At 40.7% G+C, this 23,986-nt stretch overlaps 1 protein-coding gene across 3 annotated transcripts in view; it reads right to left on the bottom strand.

Moving 5' to 3' along the window:
• LDB2 (LIM domain binding 2) overlaps positions 1–23,986 on the bottom strand; it is a 228,361-nt gene that overhangs the window by 5,420 nt on the left and 198,955 nt on the right. For 2 of the 3 annotated variants that reach the window (XM_075709211.1, XM_075709213.1), the window contains exons 6-7: positions 5,171–5,294; positions 3,862–4,013 (exon numbers count right to left, since the gene is read on the bottom strand). In XM_075709211.1, the coding sequence (XP_075565326.1) occupies positions 3,862–4,013; positions 5,171–5,294 (276 nt within the window). The remainder of the gene's footprint in view (positions 1–3,861; positions 4,014–5,170; positions 5,295–23,986) is intronic. The other variant, XM_075709212.1, reaches the window with a different exon arrangement.

Raw genomic sequence — 23,986 nt, 5'->3', positions numbered from 1 at the left:
ATGCATTAAAAAAAGCCAATGCATCTGTGGAAATCACTGGAAGTATTGAGCCTGCACCAATGAGAGCCTGGGAGAAGAAAACTTCTGGTGAGAAAAATGTTTTTGTATTTGTGCTATTAGAGAAACTTTAGTGGCACTTGGTTCTACTTTCAACACACCACAGTGCGTTGCCTCAGCACTTACAGATTCAGGTCAAAAGAATCACAGGACAAGTAATAGGCCAACCTAGGCATGATTTGTGCAGGCAATCATGTAGCACACTGGCTAACTACATTCATTTTAAGAATATAGGCAATATGTAATATGTAGGAAAGGTGTTAAACAAGGGACTTGGGCAGGAAGAGTCATATTGACATGAGGAGAGACTGAAGGTCTGAAACCAGTAGCATGAGAACTAACAGAACCACAGAAAACACATTATAAAGGAAAATGAGTGTAATAGAGTGCAAGTGGCTGTCAAAAGGGCAAAACTTGGTATTTCATTTAGCAGGGTTGAGAAAGTATAAAAAATAGAGATATGAGGACAGACTGCAACTGACCCCTTTCAAATTACTGGTGAGAGGGAAGATGCACACCCACCCACTGGCAGAGACCCTTAAGATGCTTTTGAAGACTATGTTACTAAATATGTATCAGAATGTGTCAACACAGTCAAAGTGCTCATAAATTTAAGGCAACACAAAGGGAACAAATGATTCTGATTGATTAGGCTGCAGCAACTGAACTTCAGGGTGCAGTGCCAGCCTGACCCATGCATGGAAATACAACCACATCATTTCACTCTCTGGGCTTGGCTCTGTATTGTCAGCACGGCCCCTGCCTGAAGAACTGATCAGAAAATAACACAGGTAAAGGAAATGGCACCACCTCCTATTACTGAAGAAGAACATGTTATGTGACAAAAAATGGTCCACCTCATTGATCAAGGTTTGCTTAGCCCCATGTATTTATCTGAGGATCTGGAAGGGGCTATGGGGAAAATGACAAATCTCTCTGAGGTTTCAAGCTTTGTCATAGCTGATGGTACTCCAGCTGCTTTCCAGTCACTGTCCTGAACATGGAACATTTGCCTCTCCAGACATGAAGCGCTCATCAAAGAAACAGAAGTTTCTTTGGTGTGGGTGAGAAAGGTGGATGAGGGATATGGTAAGTTAACACATTTGCCATAGTGTACACAGCATTACTGTAGGAGCAAAACTGAGTAATTACTAATGTCCTAAACCAAGAAACATTACATAGAATAGAGGCTAAGGAAACATTCTCTAACCAGGATTAATTAACTATCAAAGAGAAACCAACACAGGAGCATAAAAGTGACAGGAAATTAGGAGTTAGATTCTGTTCTGGTGGAGAGACTGTCTTTGCTGGCTGGGAAGAAATCACTGGAGAAAAAGCGAAAGCTGGAGTACATCACTTCATATTAATCCAAGTTTGGTATGTATATGAGCTCATTGTTGGGGTTCTCCAGAGAGGATGATGGGAAAAGTGGAAATGGAACTAGCTCTGCTTATTGGAGTCATCTGGACAGAAGATGCAGTGATTTCATTTCTCTTCTCTAATAATGAGGGGAAAAATGCTTTTAATGCTGGAAATGAATGATTTCAATATGCTTTTTTCTACTGAGCAGGGAAGTCCCATTCACAGAAAGTTCTACGGCCAAATGAAACTTTTAGTTAGTAGAAAACTGTCAAATTGTGTTTGAGGATATCTTGCCTTCTATTGCATATAAGGAAAATCAAACATTAACTACTGAATGATTCGCTTTAAGGTAAAGTTAAGAGAAAGAAACAGAAAGCAAGTTACTGCTACCTGCAGCTAACTTCAGAAAGCAGTGGCATGCCTGTAATAAGGCCCATTTCAAAGAATGCATAATTTTGAAGGAACATGGTAACATCTCTCTATTTAACTGAAAAGTATTGAATAGTTTTACACCAAAATATCCTACTGCTAAAATTACTTTGAGTTCTGTCTACTCTACAGGGTGGCCCAACCATCAATTCCATTCTGGTTTGCTATGTTTGCTGTGGGGAAGACAGGAAGAGCTGTTAGTATGTCAAACCAAACAGCTAAGCATTTTCCACTGTGCAGAGGGAAAGGAGAAGAGTCCTAAAAATGGAACCTGATCCTCCATACAAAAGAGTTTGGACCATCTTGCTACTCTGGTACAGAGAGCAAACAGTATTGAAAAAATATTGACTATGCAGCATCCTGAAAGTCAATGAAGACTAGAAATCCATCCCTCATACCATGAAAACCCTCACCATTATGTCTCAGATGCTCAACTATCATCTCCATCAGGAAGAGTAACCTTGACTACTTCATCTATCAGAAGTAGCCTTTCAGTACCCAAAGCCAGCCTGAATATCAGTGGGAGTGACAGGTAACTATCAGAGGGCTCAATTACACTCAAACGTACGAGCACACATGGCTACCACTGAAGCCAACAAAAGTCACCTCTCCAGGGAGAAGCAGGCTGAAGAGAGGCAGAGGGTCAGTTTCTGGCCCTACTGAAATGAACTCAGGGCAGGGAGTAGCCGAGATAAAGTGATTTTACTGTCTTTTAAACTTGGAGACAGCAGGGAACTAGCTGGTTGCTCAGTTTTACACCTAATTGCTGGGTTTTTTTCTTAAATCTGATTGATTATTGATCCAAGGGGTTTTCTGGCAGACACAGTCAGTGAGGCAGAGTGGCCCCTGCCACGAGGGGATCAGGTAGCTGGCCTTCTGACTGGTTTGTGCTGCCAGAAAAACCCAGAGATGCCTACATTAGGGAAAGAACCTGACTCCGAGGATGCGAGCCGCGTGAAAATTTTAATATGACAAGGAGAAAATGTGAGTTTAACATACTGAAGCCCAAAGCTTCTGTAAGCTAGTGGATTGCTGAATCAGTTGCTAAACAAAAATCTTCATTTCATTTCACTGGTGTTAGTCTGCTCCTCTTTTTTATCTGGGTATTCAAGCTTCCTAGGAAGTGCCTGCTTTGTGCTAACAAAAGGCCTATATTCTTTGTCAGGCTTCAGAAGAGACCTAGTCCTTTCCTATCTGCAGATCAGAAATCCAATAAAAATCCCTGCATGTTATTCCCAAGATACCACTTTACAGTTCCTGTAATATCAAATTAATTTCCCTAGCTTTAAAATGCATAAACTATCTCCTTATTGACTAAGGCACACTTTGTCACAATTTGGGGTCCGATTACCCCTATATTGTGAATAAGGCAATAAATGTGATTCTTAAAGTGCTGGTACAGTTCTGGCAATGACTTGGTGTCTCCCTACGTAATTAGGATGTCAACAGTCACAATTAGCAGGGTGGATAAGCTGAGACCCATATTCCAGGGGAATCTACCCTCTGCAAGTGGAGTGGTGGGAAAAAGAGATAACCTCTGCAGGTAAGTTAATTTGTAACCTGGTCCACTGAAGCATTTGAACCCGGCACCAGCTAGAGGTAAGGTACTAACGTGGAGAGACCAGCGGTCTGCTCAGGTACGGCTGTCCTGTTCCACAGGGACTCATCCTCACTTAGCACCTGGCAGACGGAAGTCTGCCAGACTCATGCTATATCTAAAGACACAAGGCCCACCGCCAGCGGAAGGACTTCCACTGACAAGCAAGGGAGTTAGCGAGGCCTTATAAAAATAACATCTGGTCCTCAGGATACCCCTGCTTGAGGGTAATTCATTAAAGCTGCACTGCAGAATGGCTTCTTCACATCCCTCCACTAATTCCCCAGCTTCCACAGCACACTGTGCAAGATTGCCTTTTGCTTGTGATAGTTTAGGCTCAAGAATGCACCTTCTTTACAATGTCAGGAAAGAAAGCACCATAAGTGATTCAGGCCTAAAAGGAAAGTGAGACTTACAGGTACCTGACTTGATAGACTCAGGTTTGCAGCAGCTGACTTTTTCTTGCTGCTGGTACTATTTGCGTTGTTCCCAGCACTGCTGTTGGAAGTGCTGCTGGTAGAGTTTTTCCTTTTTCTCCGTTTGGTTGTCGGTTGTCTTGTGGGTTCTGCTGCAATAAAATGATAAGAAGGAAAGCAAATAGCAGATATTGTAAAGCGTGTACTAAAATGATCCATAAGCACAAGGGCTTAAATATTTTTTCATCTAGTTTTAAATTCCTGTGTTTACTTGTATAAGTACTAGTAGTAGTAGTAGTAGATTTAACATACGAACTGTAGAAAAAGGTTTGGACCCAAAACAATGGAATCTGCTTTCAATTTTGTGTAATGGACTAATGAAGTTTATATTTATTATCTATATATATTTATTATCTATAAAGATATTTGAAAGCATTTTATCAATAGGAGCATCATGATGTCTATCGTGATGTTCAAACTGACCATGTAACTTGCTGAAGGTCACACAGCAAGTAACAGTTAGTGCTAAACAAAAATCCAGGTCTTATTCTAATGCAGGGTACAGCCTCAACTGACCCAGCCAGAGGCAAAGGCTAGAGGTAGCTTTCTACCCTACTGCTGCCACCGATACAGCATACGAGCAACTACCATTTCGGTTCCTTCTGCCTCTGGGGTGGGCTTCATCTTTAAAACTGCCACTCCCAAGGGAACATGTTAGAGAGTACTGAATGCCGTTTCCCTGCGAGTCTTCCAAAATCAGAACAAATTAGGACAATTACATAACTTTTCTTAAATTGGACAAGAACAGAGGGGCAATTGTACTTTTTGAAATTTGGCCTGGGCACCCGTGTGAATAGTCTTAGATACACAAATCTTTAATAATCTGAAAAAAAGAGAGCATTATTATTTTGAGGACTAAGAGGAAGGAGATTAGGTCCAGGCCTGTAAATAACATTATATTAATCTCAAAGACAATTAATTATGAATTGTAGCTGTAATTTCAGAGTCACAGCAGGAAGCTGAATTACACAAAGGATGAATTCTAATGGAGCCAGTAGGCATTCTGCATTCCATCTACACATATTTTTGCACTAAATTATATCCTAGTCATAGTGAAGCCATCTAAATGTGCACATCTATAAATCAGTTGGGTCAGACTGAAATCATAAAACATCAGAATAATTTTCAGGCTTACTTTTGGAACAGTGCTAATTCTTATTACTTTCCTTTGTAAGTAAATTTGCAGTAAATTTTCCCATTGTTTCTATATTAACTATTAAATCAGTAAAATCCTGGAAATGAAACATACCTGGTGGGGCCACCATTCTCTGCCATTTTTGAAACAAGCAAGTCTTCAAGCAGTCTCGAGGACTTAGATTGTAAGTTTTATGTCTTGACATCAGTTCCTGCATTGGCTCCAGTATTACACACAACTGGAAGAAAAAGTCAGAACAGAATGACTTCATCCAAGCAAAGACTCAGCTGATCAGTATTTACATAGCTGGAAAGTATATTCTTGGATTTTTTTTTTTTTAACCCTTGCTAACAGAGTATGCCTTGTACAGCTCAGTTTAATCTGCACTGGGATTGCAGGATCAAAACTCTGAACTGAGAAAACTTTTGCTCACTATTTGCTATCTTAAGTATTTAAAAAAATACCAGGTAAACTTCAACTCTGGTCTTCCAGACTACAGAGATTTCAGAAAAGTAGAAAATTTTCATGCTTGATTGCCAAAGCTGCAAAGGTGAAATGATAAATAATAAAATGCCCATAGTGGGTTATCATTCCCATATAGCAAAATGTACACACAGTGATCTTCTGACCTGCTGCATTCCACAATGAAGACTTCTCATAAATGAGGGTTGTAAACATGATATTTTGCCTTGCTATTGCATGCAAAATAATTAAAATAATTTTGTTCCTTTCTTGTTATGAGGACTATATATTCTCTTCCCATCATATGAATGACACGTCCAGGAAAAAAGAGAAGCATTTTATTTTCCTCATCAGCTTGAATGCTCTATTATGTCGAAGCTGGAGATTTCTGGAAACACAGAATTTCAAGCAAACCTCTTCTTTAAATAGTCTTATATATTTTCTATCTGTTCACTTAGTAATTAAAATCACTGTTTGCCGCTTTTTGCTCCTGTTAGCACAACAGATCTAGCATAAAGAACACAGTGAGCTGGTTTCTATTCCCTCCTGTTTATCACCACAGAATCGTTTCCAGTTGGTTAAACCTTACGCAAAGCCACAGAAGACTACAGAATTGCACACATGTAATTGAGAGCTTACTCTTGCTTGCAGGATCCTTGTTTTTCTGGTCATCCTACATGAGAAGAAAAAATCCAGGTTGACCCCTACGCTCCACCTGAATTTGCAGGGCTGGCACATGAGAAGAAAAGGTGCCTTACTTGTTAACTGAGCACATTTGATAAGGAAATAGCTGACACAGAATAAACATGGAGCCTGCATGCCATTTTTAGTCCCTTTCCAAAGCAGAACTGCATTTAGAAGCAGAGGAAGGTTTGGCTTTTTTTACCAACAGCAGTAAGGCAACAAGTTGGTCAAATTATTAGAAGTTAGAATGGCAACTGCAGAAAGGCATAACTTGAGTCTTGTTTTGAGTTATTTACTTAATTTTGTCAGGTATTGCTTGGATTTACTTCACCGGGCAATGTTTTCCTTCCATGCTTTAACAAATATATAAGGCATGAGACAAATTCTTCTCGCTGGGCTGCACAGCCGATCAATGTTTGCTCCATTTTCGCTGTGTGCACCCCAATCTCATTCATATAAATGGAGATGCCAAGTATGCAGGGAAAATAGCTGAAAGGGAGCTGCCATGAGGACTAAGAGATTAATTCAGCATTTAAATATTATTGCATATTGGCACTGCCTTTTGATGAGCCTTTCATTAACAGCAGTTAAAACAGAGATAACATAAAGCAGCAGGGAGAATGAAGAGCTTCAGTATGAGGAATTATATTTTTCCAACTGCAGAAATTGAATCTGCAGTTGCCTCATTGACTTTTTTCTTACGTAGACTTTTTACATGTATTTTTGTAGATAAATATCTGCAAAGTAATCTAATAGACAGAGAGTTGCTATCAGATTGTGCACTTTGGGCTCAGATTTTCCTCTGGTTCAATATTCTACCAAAAATTAAGAGCATCAGGTCCTAAAGTATGTGCAGGATCCTGTTTATGCTGTGAGAGAGGTGTTGTATTTTAAGTTCTTATTCAATTTATTCTGAAACCTGCAGGCACTTGCTCAGGTTTTGTGTGTGTTTGTGTGAGAGAGATCCGTGATCATAATCGACACCGTTGCTTTGGTTCTCAAAAGTCTGGGTTTCTGGCAGGGCTGCCTAAATTGTCTCATTATGAGCAGATAGTAAATAGCATGAAGAAGATAGCTGTGATAATTCTTAACAAACTAGTTAGCCTGGGCAGAGCACTACACTCACATAGCTCTATTGCTGCTGGGACTAAAAGTATGTAAATATACATGTAGGGTCTTCCAAGATTTCCTTAGGGACACTTTATTCATGACACATTTACTCCTCCGTATATATTTATTGTTGGCAACAAAGAGAATGTTTCTTCTTTATCATCTGGCAAAGATGTTTCCTATTGTGCACTAACCGTAATGTGCACTGAGGAGAACTACGCAGTCCCTGCTGCCTGTAGATATCTTGACTGCTAATCCTGTCTATAATCTCTTTCACTTCACACACAAGATTAAAACTGGATATGGACCCAAAATGTAGCAATGCCTGACTGTTCTCACACACACGGACTCAAAATCACAAGCACCGGGGCCCCTATACTGGGACATGGGACAGTCTTATCTCCTGGGTATCCGGGAGCTGTATGGACTTGCGTGAATTCCTCTTCTGGTTCTGGGACTGGGAAATTCTCAACCATTTTATCCCTCAAAAGTCTGAAAATTGTAAGGACAGCTTTGGATGCCTGAGTAATAGGAGAGCATTGCACTCTGTAGTAACAAGTCCATCTTAAATGCATCTAGCTCATGTGAATTGGGCACAAATGTAAAATGAACTGGACTAACGATGATTGATATTAAATCTCACAGCCTTTTTCAGTGACTTTTGAGACCTACTTGAAATCTAAAGTGACTCAAAACCAAATGCCTGAAAGAGGAGAAGATCGTGGTCCAGTTATCTTCAGTCTGAGGAACCTGCCACTGACAATCAGTAGCTTGGTTTTTGCAAAGAGCTAGATTGAAAATGTGGGGACAAGATGCATTTAAAAGCTAGGTTGGCCAAAACCACCTGCTGTCTTTAACTGCTAGGGAGCAGGGTAACTGGCAGGCTGGTTTGACTGCATCATTTTACAAAGTGACTTCTTAAAACAAAGCTAACAAAATGTTATACATACTCCTACATTCATTGGCATATAGAAGAAGCCTGAGGCTTAGACTGCCTATTCCCCACAGATCACCTAATCTCACTCTGTGAGATTCCTTTTCAAAACATCTATTTTAACATTTTTTCAAGCACTGGATAATATTAAAATGTACAAGTCTTTACTGTAGTACTATAATAATAATAATATTTGGAACACCAACAGAACTGATCTCTTCTACAAGCATTTTCTGCACAGCTCAGAATCAGTCACCCAGGAAAATACCCTAAAGACTTAAAGACTTTAGTGCAGTGACGAGGTATGATCACAGAAATAATTTTTACATTTCTAGGGACCCAGAACCTTTAATGGCAATGCTTGACAAAATGCAGTTAGATATTTCCAAGCTCCATGTTTAGGCAACACAAAAGGTGGGACTCATTTGCCTGCACATAGGTGTCTAGCGCCAGCTGAAATGCCCTGGGTTATCCTGGATCTGATCCATCTGATCTCTCTTGCTGTCCCACATGACATAAGGCTCCATGTGGATGTTTCAGGCACTAGAAGGTGTCTTAAGTATGTAGGCAATTGAATGAAGCCCAAAGTTAAAAGAAAAATTATGCTGCTTTCAGCTTTTAAGACATATTTGGAAGAACGTGTATCATAACAGGTTATATACTTTCCCTCTGCAGTACTAAAACCTACTGAAAGAATTCCACATGATGCTTACTAACCCAGTATTATTAGAATTAGTTTCCAGTCATGTTTTCTTATTTGAACTCATCACAGTGATGTCTGACCATTACTGCTGAACCATTGCTGTTTCACTGTGTCATAGCTGTGAGTTGGATCCATTGCTAGAGATGAACACAGCGCTTTACAGTAAGAGAAGTCATTGGCATGAAAAGTTTATATTTGTGGGTGCCCAGCACACACTGGGACATATGCATGCATTTTGGTGCTGTATAGAGTGTCAATGATTTTGGTAGAGTTCCATATGTATCCTATGGACAATTCATCAATTACAGGGCTTGGATCCAACTTGAGAAAATGGTAATGTTATACCCTTGGGGCTCAGCGAAGTGAAAGTAGGGAACATAATAAAGCACATGGTTTTTTGTGTTAGTAAAATACATCTGGAAGGATTTGATTTATTTTATTTTTTTAATGACTCTTTTTTAGAGGAGAAGACTAGCATTTATAGGTTTCAGAAAACAGTGTGTTTTAAGAAGGGAGTTATATGAGGAGATACTGGAGGCACTGCAGACAGGAGTTAGAGGGTTCTGAGAATATGGATCCACACGTAATTTCCTGTAATACTTCAGTTATCAGCAGAGCCAAAATCAGCCTTCATAGGTAAGGGGTCAGATTCAGCTCTGAGAACACTCCAGTCACACCAAGAATGGTTTTAGCCTTATGATTTTTGTTCTAACACGGGGTTTCTATTCTTTTCTGAGAATAGACGCGCATTCTGATAGCAGTGAAAATTAGCAGAAAGACCAATGTGAAAGCTCTCTTTTACCTTACTTTTGCATACCATAATCTTACGTATTCTATTGCTAATTTAACTAGCAATTACCCTCTTCAGTGAAACCTCTTGTCTCCATGAGAATTTTCACATTTCCAGTAGCGAAGGTTTGTTACGCTGATGGTGAAGACGTCGCAGTCCTGCCGACTCTGAGCTGCAGGTGGCAGAGCTAGCCCAGCTAACAGTCTTCCCCTGCTCACATGCTAGGAGCACAAAAGAACTGCAGCCTTTCAGTCCTTCAATGCCTTTTGCATTTTAAAAAGAATTCAGTGGGACCCGAATCTTGCCATACTTAGGTGGTGAGACTGACATAACCACCAGGCAGTTTCTTTAAAGCAGGAAACACACCTGGTCAGTAAGTGCTGGGCAGCCAACGAGTCCCAAAGTCTACCAAAAGAAGCAAGTTTGGAAAAACTGTATATTCCCATGGTTACCAGTTTTGTCTGTATAAGCAAAAGTTTCACTAACCACAATTAAAAAGATGGAATTCTCTAAAATTTTCACGTAGATGACACTTAAAAATGTTAGTTTGTAATGTAACATCAGTTTTTCTGAATGAAACCAGCAAGCAACCCGACAGCGATGAGATTGCTCCCTGAAGTTTTACTGAAATTTAGTTTTCAGTCTTTCATGCTTGAAACTTCTCCTGGTTGAATGCCTGTATTAATCACTTGAAAACTATAGGAACTGTTGCATAGTCAGAGCTCACAGAGATTTACAACCCCTCCTAAAAGTGACAAAAAACATTTGAATGGGAGCATTAGTCACTGTCTAATGTTCAGGTTGACAGTGAAGGTATACCTGGAATACACTGTGCAGCCTTGAAGGGGTTCAGTGCTTTCTTTTAAAGCTCCATTTTTTTTATCCTCCACAAAGATTTTGAGTTATTAACTACCAAATCTGAACACAATGACATTTTATTTCTATGTCGAAATGCAGTTTTCCCTCTCCATGCCCTATATGTGCTCTAGAGAGAACGGCTCCAGTTAACGCTGCCAGTGAAATTCTGGCCCCAATGCATTTCCCTGGGAAAGGTCCCATTGACTTCAGTGGGGCAGGATTTCTGAAAAGAACTAAAAAGTCTCCGCACGCTGTTTTATGGACATCCACAGATATATATTTCCAGAGGTCCATGATATGTTACTGGTACCTCTGTGATAAGGAAGGGGCCACGTTATGAATACTTTTTCAGCCCCTGCGAAAGAGCTAAACCTGAAAGCGTGACTTCCAGGAGTGGTGTCAAAGCCTTGTACAAGGGCCCTGCACTCCCAGCAGTATGGCACTGAAACAGTAATGCTTTGCTGCAGTCCTCAATACGGTTCATTCTTTGGTGTTAGAAACAGGAAAGGCTTATAGCTGAGTTTAAATTTCTCTGCTCATGCTTGTTTTTCAAAATTAATGTAAGTATCATTCCTCTGCAGAACAGAGGGAGGAATGAAAATTTCCTAGGAACATATTGCTGCTTCTTTCACTGGCCGGCTTGCAACTCACTGCTGAAAATAGCTTGTGTTTTTTAAGAATCACATGTGAATACGGAACATTTTCATCTTAAAAGCCGTCTTTGTTTTGCATTAAAAACATGGAGATATAAATGAGAAATGTTTTGGGTTTTTTTGTGAACCAAAAGAAATGAGGGGTTTTTTTTTTACATACTTGTTTTTCTGGAGGGGATTGCTTTTGCTTTGTTCTAAGCTCTTGCCCAGTATGTCAAGTCAAATATAAGTCTCTTCCATCAGTGTGTTTCAGTGGATCAACTATATCCATGCTCCTTCCCTGTGTGATAAACTTTAAGCCAAAATAAGTGGTTTTGAGATTCCCATCACTCAACACACTAGTCTGCTTTCACTTTTTGAAGAGCCACTGTACACTCCTGCTGACATGTGGACGCTAGTAAGAAATGTTCATTGTGCATCCCATGTAATGATGCACAGGGAATAAATAAATGATCAATTCTGAAATTTTGCAGTACTTAGTGTAGCAAGCAGCAAATTCAGTAACCACTTTGATTTAAATTATCAAAGTAGTTATTTTAACCTGACTACTCCAAATGCGGTCTGCACAGGCTCATTTATTTTAGTGAGACCTTAGATGATCTTTGGGACAGAATGAAAAGGCAGCTCTTAACCCCAATGGCTTAAGTAGTTCAATACCGTAGAGTAATCCCTGACTTGTTTACTGGGACTACTATTCTCTCTATATTTCCAATTCCTTCTGTGCCAAAGATTTTTAAATTGGCAGTGTATAAACAGATTGAAGTCCTTGCTTTTGCTACCTAGGTAGGGAAGAATATGAGCTTTTGGTATCCAGAAGGAGGTGGGAAACTGCTTGGAAATATGGTATAGGCACATTTACTGTATTTACTCCTAAATTAAATACATTTGCTTTAAACAGATAGTAATTAAAAGGTTTAAAAACTGTCACTGAAATTTCTTTCTTTAGGCTTTGACTTAAAATCTCATTGAGATGAATGTGATCGCACCTCTCAAAGAAATTGTTTTAGACTAGTTCAGGGCTCAGCAAGATAGCGCTGCATCAGCTTGAACTTGGCTCATATTTTAAGTACGTCTCCAAAACCATATGGAGTCGATATTTTGTGTTAGCTTTAAAAAAATGCAGAAACTTGTTCCACAGCACAATACCATAGCAAGAGCAGATTCTGGGACAAATTCCATAGCCTGAGATTTACTGGGTCTGGGATATACTTAATAGCCATCACTCCGACCTGGAGAAGGTTCCATGTTTTGTGACTACTCACCACGCGAGTCAAGAAATATTTATACTTGCAATCACCTAAGAAGCTAGAAATTAGAATTTCCAGCTTAACACTTGCAATATTAATGATCATTAGCATCTACAGTTTATTATTTATTATTTATACAATGCCAGAGATACACACAGATATTTTACAAACTACTGAGCCCCTTGTTCTGAAGAGATTCCTATCTCAAATAGATAAGAGGGAAAACACTAAGCCAGGAGTAATTTGGCAGCAGTAAGGTATGCGCATGAAAACAACAATTTCATGTAGCTATCTACCAGTCCCTTGAGGACTACTGATATATATTTAAATGGTTCTCACATGTTGTCACATGAAAATATGGCTGTTTTGCTATGCAGATTGCCTACCGCACATTAAGCAAAATGTCATTCATTTCATTGATACTTTGGTTATTTAGGAAACAATATAAGATCAATTCTGCCACAAGGCTCCTGCAATTCACTTTTTCTTTCCTGTGTGTTGCCAACCCTGCAAGATGCAGTGGGATGACACGCAACTACTGAAGCTCCATGCTGGATTCACTAGTAAATACTCATCACTCCGTAATGTTTATTCATCCTATGCTCTGCCCTGAATGCCAGTCTAGGACTCTCCAGTTTCTCACTAACACCCAGAGGTAGCAAATGATTTCTCAATAATGCAGTATTCAGCTGCTCAATTGCTCCCAAGCTACATAGCTCATCATGTTTTTACACTGCTCTGTATCTGCAGCCATTTCAATTCCCAGCAACAGTGAGAATGGAAAGAAGCAGCATTCATTTCAGGTAAGGCTAAGCTTAAAAAAAAACATGTGGTTTTCCAGGCAAATACTACAAGTTCTTAACACAGCACAGCTATCACCAGCATTGCAGCTCATTCTCGTTAGTGTGTTGGACCCAATTTAATCTCTTTCTCTCTCTCCTTCCCTCTTGTTTTTCTTTCAACATATCAGCTAGCTAACAGCTTCCACCAGTGCCCTCTCTTCCACGTGCTCTGGAGCAATGCAGGTGAGTATGGAAACTTTGCTAGCTCTCGTGGCCATTAATTCTGCGCTTTCGTGTGGTGGCATCAGTGACAGCATCAAAACCGTGCGCCTGGTCAGCAAGGAACCCAACCTCCTTTACAAATCAAAAAGCTTCTCGCTCCTTCTCTGCCTCCCACCCGGGACCTCAGGCTCCTCGCTCCCTGCAGTGTGCCCATACTAGCAAAAGGGCTCTGGGTTCAACACTTCTGTAACCAGAAAAGCATTCCTGTAAACTTCCTTGTGCTTGCAGAACTGCCGCTGAAATGCTTTGCAGACAGCTGAGCACACTCTCCCCTGAGGAGAACCTTGTCTGAGGGCCTCCTTAGCATTCATATTGTACCAAACCAAGCATTTCTTATGCTGGACATGAGCAGTATTAGTGACGTCTTCAGTTTATATGATATGAACAGTGTGAAGCACCTTTGAGATGCCATGTAATGGATGCTGAACTGGACAGATGTGCTCTCCTTTCCCCATCTGAGGGGAAGAACTCATGCTGGAGTTGCATTTGTGGAGACGAGTTTGACATCTGCCTTATTTAGTTATCACTTTGGCAGCACGCTCATCATTACAGCATGTGCTGGAATGAATTCTGTTTCACAATACTCTTAAGCACTAAAAAAATGTTTTAGGCCTCCCAGTCATTGCTGTAACTATTTGATAACCCTCTCCCCTCAGACTTTTTGAAAAAGTAGCTCTTTTTACTTTCATTGTGATTTTGCTTAGTCTTTCTATTTAGATCTATAGTTTATGGGTTTAGAAAGGACCTCTATTGTTTGTATTTTTGCTTCTCTTGTTGGAGTTTTGATACTGTTTTTTAATAGATTTACATTTTTTGGACTCTTTGCAAGAACTTTGCAACTTTAAATTATTCACTCTTCCTCTCATTACCCAGCCACTAAAAGAATGTCCTTTCAGTAAATACTCTTTTTCATATTCACCCTCTGTACAATGGGAGATGTTTTGAAAAACCCTTCCTTCAACAGCATCACACAAGTCTTCTGAGCTTTTAATATTGTTTGCACCAGCTGGGCCCATGCCTCTTCCTACTTCCTACACCAAAGTGAATAGTGAAGGTTATCTGGTTCCTTTCCTCTTCCCCTGATGACAAATCAGGCAAAGTAAGGGCAGTTGGTTTCAATAACACAAGCAGACATTCCTGGAATCCCAACGGCAGAAGCAAACTGCATCCAGTTGCTGTATGTATTTTCGGCTAATGAAAACAAAAGGACTTGCAGGAGAAGTCTCATCTTCCTCCTGATGGGTTTAGTTCTGAAGGCCGTGAAAATCCAGAATCTGAAAAATTCACCATCTAACTCTTCCTTATGGACCTCCTGGTGCAATCTAGCCTCATCCAAGGTATATAGATTGCTTGGTGTTTTCTGCAATGAGGTTGGCCTGCTTGAGCTTTCTCCTTGAGCAGAGATCCTAACTGCAGAAAAGGATTGTTACATCAAATCACAAGCTTGTATCAGAACAAAAAGTCTTGTACAGCCCATCATACTGTATGATTCTTCTCTCACAACTATCTGTATATTCAATGATCAATAGGTAAGATTTGTGTCTTACACATCTCAGATCAGAATTAAGCTCTTAAATGATTTTAAGAGAGACCATAAAATTTACCTTTGTAATTTAATTTAACATTAGTGTTAAATTATATTGCAAAGTGCATCATGTTGACTGCATGACATGATCCTTTATACTGCACTTGGTATTGCGCTGAGTATCAACTTCAGAGAGCTTGTCAGGAGAAAATTAAATTTTAATGTAAATCAGAACAGATTCATTGATTTCAGCCTCTACTGGATTTGGATGGAATTCCACCATTATGTGGGGTTAAGGCTGGTCTGTATTAATTAAGAGGAGGAACTAAGCACTTTGGACCAAATATTTTTTATTTGAGCTTTGTCCTGTGAACTAATGTCTCCTTTTTTACATCCAATTATGTGTTATGAATCAACACAGAAACCCAATAGCTGTTGTTTTACCTCCCTGTGTTTCGGTGGCCTGGTGCAAAGCATGTGACATTTGAAAGCTTTCTCAATTTCATTTTCTCTAGATAGTTCAAAAATCATACAGCTTACAATTTGTTCTCATTTCATTATTATTGCCTCTGCTCCTAACACAATCGCCAATTTTATTTCTTACACAGTACCGAGTTAAGAACAAAACAAGGGTGACTTCGGAGACTGTTGTGCACTTCAAAAGAGGTTCGTTCCTCTCTCATTCTTTGCCAAGCGCAGATATTTAATAATCAGTATTCCTTAATAATCCACCATCACAGCCAGTCCAAACAGTATCTTTAGGAAACAGCATCGGAAAGGTCTATTTCCCTGTTTGCCATCTCCCATCACTATCACGTGTGATGTTGCTGCATGACATTTCCTTCCTCTCTATTTCTCCAAAGGCAAACAAGCTACTATTCAGCAGTTCTGAGTCAAATCCTAACACCTGATATTTCTGATATGCAAACTGTTAGCTTTTTCTATTTGTGCAACAATGAGACCTTATCAGTTTTGCCGCTTTTCATTTTGACTATGAAATGCATCCACTATCACTCTTCACCTGTGTCCCTGGCAGCTCCCTTAGGTTCAGATGGAATCCGGTATGTTGTTTGTCTTGTTCAAACTACTGCTGATCCAAAACAAATCACAGCATTATAAAAAAGATCAAGAGTGTAGGGACTGCATTTGAATGCTGACAATTTTTACTGTGCAGCTGTATTACAACTTGGAAATAAGTTTAGGAATGTTTTCATGGTGAAGTGGTCTGGAGACAGCAAATGCTGCCTTAAAGATACTGAAAGCAGAACAATAGGAGAGGCTATGACTGGCCAAATTACAAGTCTAAAAATGTAGCGGTGTGGTTGAAGTTATAGTTTAGTGTATAATTTTTTGAGGATACTTCAAAATATTTGCCACAGATGACACTCTTCATACTGAAAACCAAACCATCACCTTCGCCTTTCATTTTACAAATTCACTTTTGTACATTGCACTATTTTCAGGTTTCCTTGTACAAGAAATCAGCTTGCCTTCGTACAATAGATACACATGAAGATTCATACATACTGAGGCAATACCACAACTATGATTCATCCTTCAGACTAACGTGTACATAGCAACTCTAATCTTATTTACAACCATGCAAAAAGAAAGCTTTTTCCAGAGTATAAGCAGCTAGCTCTTCTGTGTCATGAATCTCTTCCCCGGTCCACATAAAATCCTCTTGTTTCTATACTGCAGCTCAAGCACAAATGCAGTGTTTTTCACATAACCAGTTCTATTTTTAGCCTGAATTGTAGGAAGTCTGCAGCATTAATAAATGGAAGAGAAGTACAGAACTACACCGCATGGTAATGTGCCAATGCAAAAGCTAGCTTGGCCTTTAGCCAATGAACTGTGGTTAGATGTTAGAGCAATGAAAGTAAAAACACCACTTATAATGGAATGATTAATAAGCTGACAAACTTCCATGCATTTATTTCATACTTTTTGAATGCCAACCTTATTAATACCAACATATTTTCTATTTTATTAGTGACATCTCTCAGCCTGAAGCATAGAGAGATAGATATGTATATGTATTTCTGTATATGCAATTGAAGTTTGCTTAATTCTGTGTTCAAGTAGAAAGGAACAATATAAGAAGCAGATGATACTTCGCAGTGCAGAGCTTGACATAGGAAAAAAGGAATAAGGAAGAAGCTTTTCTTTATAAACTAATAATGCAACCCCACTAGACACTAAACCCATTGTTTCCTGATTTTCTCTCCGATTGACTCTGCAATTGCCTTGTTTGGTACCAAAATTATGGAAGCAAAAATCCTCCAGAGCTGTTACACAGAGGACAAAAGTTCACAGTTCTTACAGGGACACAGAATCTTCTGTAATCTCTCCACTTCTCACCCAATCCACAAAACTTGTCCCAGCACTGTTACGCTGTGGACAGATGGATGTTTATATAAAAGACCTTGTGCCTGAATAAAATTCCATTTCAGGGTTATATAAAAACAGCAATTACTGGAAAATGGAACTTTTTAATTAAACCTATTTGAAGAAAGTAGGGATTAATGACTTTAAAGTAGTGAGTATTTAATGCTTGCAGTCATAGATCATCCACTAGTGAAGCTATATTATCACCATCAGGCTATGATGCTTTTAAGTATTGATAGTGTGTGCATTAATAATGCTTAAACTGTTTTCATAACAATATAATTAGTAACACAACTAATGCATACTATACCTATTATTAAAATAATGTTTTAATAAACTTAATTCACAGCATAAAATAAATGAGGATACACTTCGGATCAGCCTAGTTGTCCTTTGGCCCAGTGAATTGCGGATAAGCTACATTTTGAATCTTTTTAATAATGCTGATATAGTAGGGTACAGTTCCTGATAATTGCCCCAGAAAACGTAGTAACTACCCATCTGATTCTCTGATTTGTAGGCAGGAAGGAAATTATTACTTTGCACTTCAATTAAATACAGACAATAAAACATGGGCAAAATTATTTACTGGTTCTGAAATAGTGCCTGCACAGATCAGAGCCTAGGTCATCCTCATCTTAAAAATCAGGCTCTAACTCTGTACTTTACATGGATCAAATACTATATGGTGAGTACAGAAACCCACGCACAAAAGTCAAAAGAGGAAAAAAAAACATGAAACACCAACATTAGGTTTGTTTTTCTGTTAAGAATTCTATTCAGGTACAGCAAAATCAATACATTTCCTCTGACTGTACACAGTGTACTCGAGCTGTTCTGCCAGGATCTATACAAAAAACAGAGATGGGATTTAAGGTGGGTGGATCTGACAGTCAGGTGGAGGTATAACACACCGGCACATGCGGCCCCTGCTTCCTGGAACGACTGCATCTCGCAGCGCCGGGGGGGCCTCACGTGCGGCAATGGCACTGCCTTACAGCACCCGCTCACACCAGGGCTCGGTGGTCTGTCGGTGCTGCGGAGGCAGTCCCCGGGGCAAACACATCTCACGTCCCCCCTGAAAGTGCAAGTGCCACGACACGGCGGCCGTGGCCGGATGGGGACAGTCCAGCCTCTTCCCACCCCCCTGCACTGCAGCGGCGCGCAGACAGAAAGATGGAGAAGTACCAACCAAACTGACAGACACTACAGACTTAGAAAACTCAGATTGCCCAATCTGCCTGGTATCTTAACAAATTAGATACCGAATCATTCAACTGCCTTATAACGCATGATGCTGTACCTCAGCTTGACCTCCCCGGCACTAATCTTCTGTGACGTGAAATGACTAACATTGGTGCTCCCTCTTTCCCCATGTATGTAAAGAAGTGAGCTAAAAAGAAAATAAGAAAAAACAATCTTCTTAACCCTTTCCCTGCTTCTCTTTTTCCCTCCCCAGTCTTTTACAAGCCCATCCTGCAGTAGTTCCTGAGATGCACCAGCATCATCACATGCTAGTTGGTGTGGCTGCTGTCTGGTCTGGTATTGGGTTTGTGTGGCCAGGTTTTGGTAGTGGGGGGGCTACAGGGGTGGCTTCTGTGAGAGGCTGCTAGAAGCTTCCCCTATGTCTGATAGACCCAATGCCAGCCGGCTCCAAGATGGACCCACCGCTGGCCAAGGCCGAGCCCATCAGTGACGGTGGTAGTGCCTCTGGAATAACATATTTAAGAAGGGAAAAAAGTTACTGCACAACAGCAACTGCAGCCAGAGAGAGGAGCGAGAATGTGTGAGAGGAACGACTCTGTAGACACCAAGGTCAGTGAAGCAGGAGAGGGAGGAGGTGCTCCAGGCACCGGAGCAGAGATTCCCCTGCAGCCCATGGTGAAGGCCATGGTGGGGCAGCTGTACCCCTGCAGCCCATGGAGGTCCATGGTGGAGCAGATATCCACCTGCAGCCCGTGGAGGACCCCACGCTGGAGGAGGTGGATGTGCCCGAAGAAGGCTGTGACCTCCATGCTGGAGCAGGCTCCTGGCAGGACCTGTGGACCCGTGGAGAGAGAGGAGCCCACGCTGGAGCAGGTTTGCTGGCAGGACTTGTGACCCCGTGGGGGACCCACGCTGGAGCAGGCTGCTCCTGAAGGACTGTACCCCATGGAAGGGACCCACACTGGAGCAGTTCATGAAGAACTGCAGCCCGTGGGAAGGACTCACGTGGGAGAAGTTCATGGAGGGCTGTCTCCTGTTGGGAGGGACCCCACATTAAAGCAGGTGAAGAGTGTGAGGAGTCCTCCCCTGAGGAGGAAGGAACAGCAGAGCCAACGTGTGATGAACTGACCACAACCCCCATTCCCCATCCCCCTGCGCCGCTCGGGGAGAGGAGGTAGAGAAATCGTGAGTGAAGTTGAGCCCGGGAAGAAGGGAGGGGTGGGGGGAAGGTGTTCTAAGATTTGGTGTTATTTCTCATTACTCTACTCTGATTTGATTGGTAATAAATTAAACTAATTTCCCCAAGTTGAGTCTGTTTTGCCCATGACGGCAACTGGTGAGTGATCTCTCCCTGTCCTTATCTCAACCCAGGAACCTTTCATTGTATTTCTCTCCCCTGTCCAGCTGAGGGGGGGAGTGACAGAGCAGCTTTGGTGGGCACCTGGCATCCAGCCAGGGTCAACCCACCACAGGTCTCGGTGTGTGTCTTGATATATCTGTGTTGAATTTCTGGGTTAGTTGTACAGGTGAAATGGAAAAAGGAGAGAGCAATAACACACAATTGTTTCACAAAAAGAAACCTTTCAATGGTTGTCAAATTACTTAATCCACAGACTACTTAGATGAATAACTGAGCTGCCAGCTGAAAAGGAAATGTATTTTCTGGGAAGTCTTTCAAATGCATCCATTCATTTGAAGTTCTCAATAATAGCAATATTGAAAAAGGTCTTCTGTGCGTGTATCGGTGCTACCAACTGCACTGCAGCACTGCTCTCAATGCTGTCAGCCGTGTGACTAAGGTTGTGATTCAACAGTGCAGCAACCGTGGCATTAAAGCTCCTGGGCGCCAGTGATGCAGAGAGCTGTGCTTGTAGAAATTAATTTGGCCAGTTCAAATTTTTTCAAAAATATTTGACAGATTACTTTTGTATCAGCATGTTTCATGCCATACAAGGAATCATCTTCCAGTTCCATTCCAGCATCGGATCAGGTATTGCCCAGCACAAAGAACAAAGTCAGTCTAAATTCCACAACGGATGCTCTGTTAATATAACAGAAATGTAATTTTGCTCCCATGTGATCCAGGCTAAGTTTATATGGCTTGATCCAGCGCACAAGCATCCACTACTAATGGGTATGGAACCACAGACTTACGGGTACATGTGTGCTCCCAAATAAAATGGGTGAGGCCCATTCTCCAGCCTTCAGGGCGTGTGACAGAGCAGCGCTTGTGTGCACACAGCTAAACTGCCTGCTGCCAGCGGAGGGTGGCCCCAGCCGCCATTCTTACTGCAAAACATCCCTCACCGAGGCTGCTACCAAGATGCGGTCTGGGAGAGAGCAAGGTGGCAGGAGATAAACTGGCTGAGACAATGTGCCAACAGCTCACCTGGGTGGATATTTATATGCCAGCTCTCAACTCGGTGCCGTAGCTCTCTTTGGTTTACTAGCAGAAATGCAGCCAGAGAGACTTATGCCAAGAACATCATCTACCTAATGACAGCTACAGGTCTGGTGACTGGTATGTCCTGTTTGTTTTCCATGGTGAAGAAGAACTGGACTAATCGGACAGACCTACGTTTCTGGATCGGGAAGATGAAATCTGTGATCACCTGCATATAGCCCTGCCCATACATTACTGATGCATGCAGACAGTATGCAGTGGTCCTGGTGCTGCTGGGGACAGCGCAGCTGTAATTTCCAGAGCAGCCACAATGTCCCTGGAGGCTCACAAGACACGCTGTCTGTTTCTGGAAACTCGGACCACGACAACAATTATGATTTGGCTTTTCATTCTTTATTTATAAAAAATATTTACAATTTACATCTTCTTAGGTGAGCAAGGCAATGTGAGTTTTACTTCTGGCACACAGTTTGGGTAATTTTGCTTATGCTAACACATCAGTTTTCTTCAGGCAGTTGAGTGCTTTTAGAGAGCAAGGACAGATTTTGAATTTTTCTGCTAGTGTGATCACAGTAATGTATCCTCTATCTTCAAAACAGCTCTTTAATGTGTTCCAGCCAGGACTGAAAATATCACACAAGTCGCAGAACAATCGTCAAATTCTCATTATCGCCACTAGTGTCAGGAGAAGTCAGTTTTATGGGGAAGGAGTTACTGAGACCTTAAGATTCCTGTGGTGTTTTCTTTTTTTTTTTTTTTTTTCCCTGAGAAAATAGCCTCCTGGTAGAGCATACGGCATCCAGAAAGACCTTCCAATGATTCCCTGAACTACTCTATGTCCCATCTATATAATAAGGAAACTAATAATTCCATAATTTGAAATGGGTACTGTGAGGATACTTTCTGCTCTTGCCAAACACCAGTTATGTCTCAGTGAAATGGGAGCCACTGGGCTCAGTTTGGCAGTAATTCAGTAAAATGTAACGGCCTGTGATATACACAAAGTCAGACTGGATTCTCTGCTGATGCCTTATGTCCTTTAACACCATATTTCTATGAATCAATGATACTTTTGTCAGTAATTTTGAGGTATTCCGATACTATAAGAACTGAAAATTAAACTACCTAAACAGTTACTACTTTTTACTGTATTTAAGGGACCCTTTTAATTTTTACAGTCACGTTCCAAAATATTGCCCTATTCAACACCAAAGGAAAGGACATAGGAAATTCTTTCCTTCTTACCAGAATTTTTCAAGTCTTTAAAGATGGGACAGTATTTGCAGCTCTTGTGTGTCATCACACAGAGGAAGCCATTTATCACCAAGTTAAACTTCTGTGCAAATGCCTTTTGACTTCCACAGCTATTATCTTTTGTGGCACAGATTGTTACGTGTAATTATTACCAATTAAATAAGTAATAATTCAATTACGTTTCTTCTAGCAAGTTATATTACAAGGGAAAAACTGTAACTTCCAATATTTCAGCAGTCTTGATGAAGAGAAATAAACACATATTTTCAGTGGCTGAAATGGGTTGGTATATGCTAATACACCATATGACACTTCAGAGATGCAGCAGCACTTCCCAGGCTACAGGAATACTGGGATCTTTTTTCCCTATATTACTGTTCCTGTGTTTGACAACACATAAGTCCAGTATCATCTCTTGACTAACACACATATTTCACAATAGTATCTGAACAACCGAGTTTCTCAGCCTTCCATCATATTTTACAGGAAAGCATCCTCAGCAACACTATTGATCCAAAGATCAGCTGAAAGGATGCAGATGCCTATCACCCACTCTGATCCACATCACACATTCTTAGTAGACAGACAGCTGCATTGTCTAAACCATCTAGAACACAGTCAGTCTGTGGCCATATCCTGGTGACTGTGTCCGAGCCCAGACTTTGCATGTACTCACTCACAGCATCCAAGCACGTTTGAAAAACCTGTGCTTCTTATTCTCTGCATAATAATTTCCACACTTGTGTTTCTTATAGTTAAATAGCAATTCCTATCTGAGTCTGAACTAGACTCCAGAGTAGATAATATTAAGCTCCACAACCTTCCCCACTCCTAAAAATGGTAAATGAAAAAATCAAATCTCTGAGGTCTATGAAATGACATCATTCTTCCTTCCCTCTCCTGGCTGCAGACTTGTAAGCACCCAGATTTTTGTTTTCATAGCTTTCTGAAACAATTTTCTTTTTCCAAATGTATTTCAACACACAGTCCCATGTGTCTACTATCCTTTCCCCTTCTGATACTTGGTTCAGCAGATGGTGCAAATGAACTGGCATATACAGTATTTGCTTAATCCTATGCTCCTTTGAATTGCTGTTTTGAGACTAATGCAGCTACTTTATTATTGTGAATTGTCTGTATTATGTCCTTGCCTATGTTGTTTGATTTATCTTGTTCTTCCCGAGTGAGTTCATTCTGGGAGCTGATGATGAAGAATCATACAGCTTGGAGAGCCCTTTAGTTAGCTCCACCGAAAGGTGGAAACTCTTGCTAAGAAATTTCCTGAAGTCTAAGAGATGACACAAGGTATAAAGTACAGCCAGAGCCAGAGATTTCCAATCATTAAAAATATTCTGAGATTGAATGGGAAAAGTATGAGATCATTATAGCATGAGTCAATTGATCAAGACATGAGGATAAATTAGTCTGCAGACACCACTGACCAGCAAAGCTTTAGCAGACACATGCTCTTTCAGACCCCTTGTTTTTAAGCTTTTAACTAGTTTTGCAGACTGCAAAAGAACCCTAGCCTCAGTGTGCTGGGAAGCAATATGGTATGTGCACCACAAAGTGAACATTTAGGGTGTGGAGAACATGAGAAATGCTGGCAATATTTTTATACTCACTGGGTATGGTATGTCCCAGT

Source organism: Pelecanus crispus, chromosome 4, assembly GCF_030463565.1.
Source record: "Pelecanus crispus isolate bPelCri1 chromosome 4, bPelCri1.pri, whole genome shotgun sequence".
NCBI classification, from domain to species: domain Eukaryota; kingdom Metazoa; phylum Chordata; class Aves; order Pelecaniformes; family Pelecanidae; genus Pelecanus; species Pelecanus crispus.
This window is presented reverse-complemented; position numbering and strand designations above follow the sequence as displayed.